Source organism: Anarrhichthys ocellatus, unplaced genomic scaffold, assembly GCF_004355925.1.
Source record: "Anarrhichthys ocellatus isolate YVR2014 unplaced genomic scaffold, GSC_Weel_1.0 scaffold4, whole genome shotgun sequence".
NCBI lineage: Eukaryota > Metazoa > Chordata > Actinopteri > Perciformes > Anarhichadidae > Anarrhichthys > Anarrhichthys ocellatus.
The window spans coordinates 4,646,312-4,656,199 of record NW_022280034.1 but is presented as its reverse complement, the minus strand read 5'-3'; the positions used below and the strand labels follow the sequence as shown (position 1 = coordinate 4,656,199).

The 9,888-nt window shown below is 39.0% G+C and overlaps 1 protein-coding gene across 1 annotated transcript; it reads left to right on the top strand.

Annotated features, from left to right (window-relative positions):
• Nucleotides 1-1,395: 1,395 nt before the first annotated feature.
• LOC116381037 (5-hydroxytryptamine receptor 3A-like) lies at nt 1,396-6,629 on the top strand. The gene is made up of 10 exons (XM_031842835.1): nt 1,396-1,435; nt 2,147-2,307; nt 2,404-2,448; nt 2,597-2,706; nt 3,462-3,631; nt 3,721-3,881; nt 4,484-4,694; nt 4,799-4,957; nt 5,310-5,395; nt 6,411-6,629. Exons 1-10 carry the CDS (start codon nt 1,396-1,398, stop codon nt 6,627-6,629), a joined length of 1,362 nt encoding a protein of 453 aa, XP_031698695.1.
• The last annotated feature ends 3,259 nt before the right edge of the window (nt 6,630-9,888 follow it).

Sequence of the window (9,888 nt, the reverse complement as noted above, 5' to 3'; positions counted from 1 at the left end):
CAATTTACAATAAAGAAACAAAACCAAGAAATAAAACAAAACAAGAATGTTTCGTTTTAATTTAAAGGTGCACAAATAAATATGTTTATGTTAACAAAAGATCAATTTACTGTGTTTTAAAAGTCAACCCGCAGAGAATTAGCACTGACTATGTATTGCCCTTCAGCTTTATGAAGTGTTTTAACATCTTTTAGGTCATTGTTTTTGTTTACAGCGCTCTTATCAGCATGGTTGTGGGCTGCAGCAGGTTTTCAGCTAAAATAAGCTCCCGAAACAACTGTGTACCTGCACAGCACCAACTGGCAGACAAACAAGTTTAGCAACTAGCAGCCGGTGAACATAGTGGAGCACTTAGCAACCCTAAAGAGATATTTCCCTCAGAAGTTGGTGCAGACCAAAACCAGAGCTCAAAGAGAGTGAATATTGGACTTAAGTTCATCAGGTGGGCAGAGAAACAACTTCAAATGAATGCTAATGTTGCTTTGTGTCTGCCCGATATGTACATACACAATTATTTGCTTAAACATAACTTTAGAAGGTGATAATATATCAGTGTTGTGTTTACATTGTGTACCGCTGCCCCCAAGTAGCCAACAATCCATTAGTACAGCTTTGAACTTCAAAATTCCCATCAAACAATATCTTAGAAACTTTTTTTTTTTCTCCATATTTCTTCACAGACACCCAGGTTACCACTTAGTTTTTACCACGGCGTTTATAAGAGAATGAAAATAATCATTAGTTGTTCATAAACTCCGGTGTGACAACAGAAGGCCATTAAAATACAAAACCATTATAAAAATAATTTTCTCAGAATTAAAACTGCACCAGCAAAGTCACTTACCGTCCAAAGAGAGACTTTATGCATAAATGATTCATCTGATTGCATGCTCTGCTGCCCTATTCATAATGTCATTACCACGTTGTTTTGGTGATCAAGTTCCACTTTAATTGAATTCTACTTTCTCATACGATGGGCTGTGTAAACGTCTGTTTTGTGACTGTGCAGATTTACACCCACTCTCCTTCAGTGCCCAGTGTCAAATAAGCTGTGAGCAAACTGTAAATTCACATTATGTCTCCTTTCAGATGGATGAATCCTCTCCACCTGCCTTTTCCCTTAGTTTTTTTCTTTTGTTACCTTCAATCTCGCCTGCCTAGAGAGAGAGAGAGAGAAACCAAGGCCTGTTAACCAATTACAATGTCAGTTCCTGCTGTCCACTGTAGGAGGGGTTTCTCATTTCAGGCAGAGGTCATTCATTCAGCCGAGCCCTCGTCAGCTCAAATCAAAGCTTCACAGATTCGGTCTGGTCTTACAGCAGCGACACACACACGACACAAAGCTGCTCTAACACACACATACACACACACCTAAACACACACACGGCTGCAGATATGATGCACCTGGCTTTTCTCCTCCTGATCATCTTCACAGGTAAGACTTTGTGCTGTATGAGCATGTTTGAGGTGTGTTTGAACCTTGGAAATCATTTTTGGTGTAGTTTACTTTAGGTGTAATAGTATTTTCCATCATTCCAGCACTGTTTGTATCTGTTTCATAAACGGTTAGAGAATGTGGAGCGTGTGCATGTTGTTGCACATTATTTGAACCAAAAATAGTTCATCACAGTCAAAGCCACGACTTCATTGACAGGAGGAAAAAAAAATGAAATCCAGAAGCCTTATCAAAGCATCTACAATCTGAACAATGTACAGAGAAGATTAGTCTAATGCTCTGTGTTAACGAGCTTAGAATAAACAGAAATGATGTTTTTTATTATGCAAAAGAAAGAAATCAAGCAAATGAATGTCAGGGCTTTAGAATCGAATGGGTTTTTCTCATACGCTCAACATTTGAGTAAAAAATAAATCAACAAGTTAAATCAACAACACAAACTACATAACACCTCCAGTCGCATACACAAAAGACCATATCAGCTACAGTTATGTAGCATGTGTTATATAATCAAAAGATGAGCATACAGTCATTGCAAACATTAAATAATACAAATCCAATAGTAGTAATGAAATTAAATGAAATATATACTTAAAAAATAAGCAAAACTAAACTGAATCAAAGGAAGAAACATATTTTTCTATTGACGTTTTAAGATAAAACTTATTTCTAATAACTGTTTAAATGTAGATGGATCGTCCTCTGACAAAGTGTGCAGTTACCAGGATGTAGTGGACTACCTGAACCTGACCGCAGACAACAGTGTGTTTAAAATGACCCGACCCGTTCTGGACTACAAACACCCCACCGTGGTGCAGCTGGACATCCTCCTCTATGCCATCCTGGCTGTGGTAGGTGCTGCATTACTGTGTTGATGTATCATTCACCTGCTAAATGTTGCCATACAGTTGATCTGTTCTGACGTGTGTATGTGTGCTTATTCCCAGATTGAGAAAACCCAAACTTTTATTCCTTTTGTCTGGGTAATAATGGTGAGTTTTGCAAAATGACTCTTCTTTTTTACCCGTGACTCTCAGCTAACACTCTCTTTGGTCACCTGTTGTTCTGTATTTTATTTCTAATTTGTTTGCAACTCACTGTCTCTTATTTTTCTGGTAATTTACCTTTCATTTACTGCAGGAGTGGAGCAATGAACGCATCTCATGGGACCCTGATCAGTTTTGCGGAATCACTCAGGTTTCAGTTCCTAAGGAAATGCTCTGGAAACCAGACCTCTTTATCTATGAGATGTGAGCCTGCAGCACATACACAGATACAAAGTAGTTTATTCAAAGATACGTGCAAAAGAAAGCCCACAAAAACTTATTTTAGATGAGAAGATACCACTCTCATACTGTATTTGAGAGCTGGTTAGCTTAGCTTAGCTTAGCCTAGCACAAAGACAAGAAACAGAGGGAAACAGCAAACAAATCCACCAACCAGCTCCTCTGAAGCTCACTAATTAACATTTTATATATTGTGTAATTCAAATTAAAACTGTTACCCCCACTGTGGTCTTTATGCTAAGCTAAGCTCAAACGCTGCTGGCTAGCTTCATCATACAGAACATGGAATCAATCTTCTCATCTAACTCTCGGCAAGAAATCAAATTAGCACATTTCTCAGAATGTTTGTCAAAGTAATCCTTTAAAGGTGAGATAGAAACTGCCAAGGGTCATCAAAAATAAAAGAAATGAAAGAGAACTTAAAGGGAATTGGATTTGATGGACAGCTAAACAGATGTGTAACAGGTAATGGGAGCACAGAGGACAAAAGGAAAGCAAAGGTTTGGTGGAGAATGGGAGGTATTTAGTTGAATCTAATGAACACACAGCAGCTTTTATACTGTTGTGAAGAGCAACAGTTAGTAAACACATTATCATCAGGTGGTGACAGGAGGAGCTCCCTCTTCTATTCATTCAGTTAATCATTAACGTGAAATACCTTGTGGTTTGAATTTTTTACAAACATAGCATGACAAAATGTGTGTGTGTTTGTGTCTCAGGATACAGAAGGATGAATCCCCTCAGAATCCGTACATGTACGTGTCCTATGACGGGACGGTCACTTCTGAAGAGGATATGAAGGTGGTCAGCACTTGTAAAATGGACGTCCACAAGTTCCCCTTCGACACACAGAGATGCAGCATCTCCGTTGGATCTGCAATACACTGTAGTGAGTGTACGACTGTGTGGTACATCTGGGCTGAATCATTGTTGTTACCACCACCTCCTTTCACGCAAACTTTCTCCCTCTCTCCTCAGTTGAAGAGATTCGTCTCCTTCCTTCCTCCAACTCGTCTCGGGCCACCAAGTTTTCGCGAGACGTGATGAAGACTCAGGGAGAGTGGGAGTTCCTCCATCTGACCGTTACCCGTTACAATTTCACCTTAGACGATAGAGTGTGGGAAACTCTTGCATACAATGTACGTATATGTATATATATATATATATATATATATATACATATATTTCCATACATACAGTGCAAGAAATATAACTGCTACTGTGTAAAGGAAATACTGCTGTTAAAAAGCACCTTATTTGTTTAAAGTGTTTGCAAACCAAATGTTATTGCACTTTTGTTCATATAGCAGTACTTTTAAAATAAGTGCACAATACATTACTTTTGAATTCATTATTGAATTTTGCGCATAACAATGAGATTAATCGCAGAAAATCATGCGATTAATCGCGATTAACAATTGTAATCGTTGCCCAGCACTAATATATATACTGTATATACATGTATGTATAAGGAAACAGGTGAACTCAATGATAAGACAAGGAGGTTAAACCTGCCCACTGCTGCAGGAGGATCAGTGCCTTGGGGAGCTCCACAAAGCGTTTTATGAATTACTAATTTGTGCATACATATTAAGTAATTCAAGAGAGAATTAATTATTCGTACACACAAGTAAAGAATCATTTTTTGTAAATGTACTCCTGACGCCTCGAACCCCAGAATGTCATAATTGCTGTCGTCATTTGGTCGATCTTGTCTGACCTTTGAACCTATTTTCCTTAGTTCACCATGAAGAGGAGGCCCCTCCTCCATGTCATCAACTTCATGCTGCCCATCCTGTTCTTCCTGATTCTGGACCTCGCCTCCTTCTTCATCGCTGACCATCGAGGAGAGAAGCTGGGCTTCAAAGTCACCGTTCTGCTGGCCATCTCCGTCCTGCTGCTCATCTTGAATGACATCCTGCCCTCCATGTCCAACAAGACTCCCCTCATAGGTACTGACTCACGCTTTAAGGGCATACTGCTCACTAAATTATGATTCATACAGTCAAGAGCTCACCAAAACAAAAAATAGTCATTGTCTGTTTCCTCCTCTCAGCGACCTACTGCATCGTGATCTTTGCTCTGATGCTGCTCAGCCTGCTGGAGACCATCTTGGTGACATATCTTATGGAGAAAGACTCCGCATCCCAGGAGAAGCTCAGACTGAGGGACGACAGGGACGACAAACAGGAGACAGTCAAAATCGAGAACACAGGTGAGACACAGATCTTATGGGAAGCTCCTTGAATGGAAATGTCTGGAGGAATTTTCTGGCTACTGGTTTCTAGTCTAAATTTATAATCTTGAGGTAATCTAGACCTTGAAAACTAACTTTGTCATTCAGCTATTTCCTGTGTATCAATCCAAATCTGATGACATTTGTTGGTTTGTTTGCTACTCTCATTAACTTATAACTGGGGATGTTTTCTCTTTTATATTTGGTCACAGGAATGTAATAAAATAGAAAAACACGAACTATGTTTTCCAGTGCTTTTTATATGCAGCATAATTGTGAATCATATTTCCTGTGCAGCCATTCTCTTGACAAACCTGCTGTGTGTTTTCAGAGGAGAAAAGACAAACCTGCTGTTCGTGCATCTGCAAAGCGTCGGATGATGAGAAACAGGATGAATTGCTGCCGGTGGCTCAAGAGGTACAGACATTATAGGTTCAAATAAGACATCATTATTACAAGACAGGTGGACGAAACTGTGTAGTTTGTCATTCATGTAATCGTGCTGGACATTTATGTCGTTACACATAACAAATGTTGTTTTATCGGGTGCGTTTCAATTTTATTTTAAACTTCCTAATGTGTTCAAAGCTAAGAGCAACCACTTTTCCCACGATTTCTATTGCTTATATATATATATATAATTAAACTATGATCACACACCTGCTTTCATGCGCATTTTCAATTTACAAAACTTTTTTTACCCTTGGCTGAGTTGGAAAAAAGAAAATGCACTTGTGTTGCAATGGAAAAAGACTGAATAGATCCCGATGTACATGAAGAATGTGACTTAAGTCCACTGAAGAGACGAAACCCAGACTGTGGCGTGATGAGGAGACTGTAATATTCTTCAAATGGCTTCATAAAACAAACATAAATGTTTTACATAATGGTTTTCCCTCGTTGGCGGCTTGACTGGCGCCCTGTTAATTATGTAATCTTGTTGTGTCCTCCTCTTATGCAATGGTTTAATGGCACCCAACTGCTCCATCAACTGCTTAACTCAATGAAACAACTCCTAATATTCCTTATGTTTGCATAACAGTAGTTGATCGAGAAGTGCATTCATTCCCATTTTCTGGAAATCCTGTAAAAAGAATTGAGCTACTGGGGTATATATATATATACTGTATATATATATATATATACTGTATATATATATAGGGTTTGTCGATCAGTAGGAAATTACACTTTATCTTCATCACTTAAGGGAAAAATATTACACTTCAGTCAACATTGTTGTGATAACATGGCAAATATCAATATATTTACATCCTCTTAACAACCTAAGAGGCCTGATTCAACACATTAAAGTATTAATGACTTGGCCTGTAAAGATAACATACACAAGGTGATTTGGTCCACCTGGCTTGTAATACATGAATGCATGAATAATCCCAGTCTAACATGACTCTGTGACTCTTGGTGTGTGCAGGTTAACAACAGCATTCAGTCACTAGAATCTAATGCATTACTGCTGATCCTGGAGGAGCTGAAGGAGCTGCAGAATACTTTGAATCTGCTCCTCGGCTGCAGACAGGAAGGAGGGAAGTCCGGCCACTGGGCCGCAAGAATCAACAGAGCTTTCTTCATTTTCTACGTCACCACCGTGTCACTCTTTCTGTCCCTCATCTTCACCGCATGGAACACTTAGAAACGTAAAATAATACCTTGGAATATTTAGTTTTTTGTATCACACCTTTATGTTAACATGTGATGTAAAAAATTCACTGTAGAATCTAGAAGTTGTGCCAAGTTCTGTATTTACAGTATCTCGTTGTGAATCTATTTAGTGTAGTTTAAATGAGATAACTTTTCTTGAGTTGAAAGTGTTTTTACTACTTCATCCTGTAGACGTGTGGTGCCGACATTTATACCATTGATGAAGAAAACGTAACTGCAGAGGCCAGTTTAGTGCATTGCCCTTGAATATGAACGTATAAAATGTGTAGTGAATAATCCACGTTCACACTCTGAGAAACTATGAACAACTAAAAATGTTTGAATTTTGAAAAAAGAGGAAAAGAAAAACAATGACCGCTTTAAACATATTGGAATCTTTTTGATGGCTAAAATAAATAACAATAACCTTCATGTGTTTTTAAATTATTCAAGACACTTCCACTGTAGGTTTAAAATCAGCATTTAAAAAGGTTGATATAATTGTATGAATGAAGGTTGCAGCTGTGTCCGGTGATGCGATTCTCGAAATCTTGTGTGCACTACGAACAGAGAAAGATGTAATCTCACTTCATCCAATCAGGACAATCGATTGAAGGAGATTACATGTTTCTGCCTCCAGTTCAATCCTTCACTTTGTCGACAGTCTTAGTCACAGACTCACTGACCTCGCTGATGGCATATCTTTTACACTGTAACATTATCTCACTCTCCTCAGACAAACAGATCTGTCCATCTTGTGCTGTTTCAGTCTACTTTCACCTCACAGCTCATCTGTCACTCAGACTTTAAACCAATCACGTCCATCCTCTCCAGCTTAATATCCTCTATGTCATGAACACATCATCAGAAAGGGCACTCTGGCGTTATTGCAGTGGATGAAATAACAAGAGGAGACAAAAACACGTGCACACTCATCACTCAGGTTTACATGTTTCAATGTTTCACCACATTGAATTACAGTTGATGCAATTTTGTTTTAGCCATGTTTGCAGGAAATGTTGGTGATTTTGGTTGTTCGTCTTCAGAAGCTTTGGAATCTTACAAATGCCCCGAGGAGCACTAAATGTAGCAGAGGGAACTGATTACTTCACAGATTACCTGTCTCATCTACAATCAGGATATTCTGACAGTTTGAGCAAATATGACAAAAATATATTTGTACAGTTTTTCCATCTGTAGTTTGAGTTTCAAGTTGTTCAATATTTTGGTTTATGACCAAATACCTGCTCAACATCAGCATGTGAGAGCATGTTGGACATTAGCTCCTCCTCCCTCTCCTCTCCTGTCACCTCCTCTCACATCCAGCCACTCCCTCCTGCAGTAACCACCTTTCCCTCCAGTCCCAGTCACCTGAACTTCCCCGCCCCCAAGCTCACCTGAATCCACTTTCCTAATCAGCCCTGCAGATATTTAATTGGCCCTTTTCCACATAGCTGCTTTGTCTTTTAGTTTCTTTGCTTTGATCCTCTGATCCCGCTATCCTGGAACCTGGAACCTGTACCTAGCTCTCCACACCGCTTTCGTTTGGACTTCATACTCATGCCAGTAAGCTTATGTCTCCTACACTTTTTCTATAAATCCCTGAACTCTGTCTGCATGCGTTTGGGTCGTCCTCACTTTGTAGCCAGAATCCTCCGGCCGTGACAGTTTTGTTTACATTGAAGTGACGAAACCCTCCAGCAGTTGTAGAAATTATGACGGGAACCAGGTGAGGTGACGTTGATTTAGACAATGTCCATGTAGGGAGGAGGTGGATCGGTCCACAAAACATTGGACTCTTACACAGCTGAAGCAGCTGTTTTGTGTGACGATGATGTTTCCCAAACCTTAACCTTGATGATTATTATTGTAACCATGTGGGCGAAGGTTCCCTGACCTACAAACCCAAACCAGTCTTTTCCCTAAATCTAACCAAACCGTAACCAGGGTGTTCATAAAACATCATAAAACTACATTCTACAGATCATGCACCAACAATTTAACAGACTTGTTTTTGATTTTATTTGAAGGATTTGTTGAAAAAAATCTCACAACTTTAGTGTCTGTAGACTAACAATCGGTTACTAGAAGAAACAAAGCTGGACAACAACTGTGAGAGGAGTTGGGAGAAAAACTAAATTATTGTATCATTTATATAAAGTCTTCACTCGGCTGATTCAATTGTCATTGTTTGTGAAAAAATACCTCAGGTTCTTATGTTGATATGAGCAAAAGAAAAGTACTTCAAGTAAAGATGAAAAAGATCCACAATCTGTAACACAGAAGAAAACAGGGTGATTGAGCTCTTATTAATCATGCCATCATCGTTATCGACGCATCACTTCCTGGTAAAAGCAACTCATTTGTATGCCATCATCATATGAAACATGCTTCTTGGATGTTTTTGAATCCTTAACAAAACCAGGAGTAAAGGATATTAGTTTCAATGTGTCCCTGACTTCCTTCACCAGACTTGATCCCATCAGCATCCGCTGGCTGTTTCTTTGTACCGCCACACGGTGGTGAGCTCTACTTTTTGCAGACGGCCAGCTTTGTGTTTTCACATTCCTCTCAATGGTACTGGTCTTTTCCCAGTAGGAGTGAGATCAAAGTTGATGATTACAGAAACTGAATAAGCAATTATTTGACTTAAATGAAAGCTCCAAAATGTTAAACAAAACTTTGCCTCCAAATGCAGCTATATTATATTACCTGCAACCTTACAACCTAATATGACACTTGTGTCGCTAAAGAATGTGATAAGACATTTTATATAATTAATCATCAATTAAACATATCGGTGAAAGAATAATCCACTTCAAGAACTTGTTATGCATTCTAAAAACAGGGTTGAGTTAAAAGTGGGTTGATGTTCATGAAATTTAATATAAAGTTATAACTCTGAACAGATTTCAGTATTTAAAGAGTTTGCCAAACAAAAAGTCAGCCATTTGTGATCGATGCTCAAAAACTCATGACACTTATTACCCATAGTCAAACTGGTGTATATTTGATTTGATGAGCTTAGTCGTGGTACGTTGACTCTATACCGCCCCCCCAATTACGATTAGCCTTCCGTTGCATTTTTGGTGCATGAAACTTGGCCCACGCATCAAAACCTGTGGCCATTGCAAGAATATATGATCGGGTTCATGTGTGTTTTGGCCCCGTAGCCCCCTCTTATGTTTGCATGGCCTTAATATGGACAAAGTTGCTCTGATATTTACCACATTTGGTACTCGCATTGCTCT

Coding starts and splice junctions, on each gene's coding strand:
- LOC116381037 (XM_031842835.1), top strand. CDS start 1,396: ATGATGCACCTGGCTTTTCTCCTCCTGATCATCTTCACAG. Junction 2,308..2,403: donor TCTATGCCATCCTGGCTGTG/GTAGGTGCTGCA, acceptor GCTTATTCCCAG/ATTGAGAAAACCCAAACTTT. Junction 4,695..4,798: donor CAACAAGACTCCCCTCATAG/GTACTGACTCAC, acceptor TCCTCCTCTCAG/CGACCTACTGCATCGTGATC.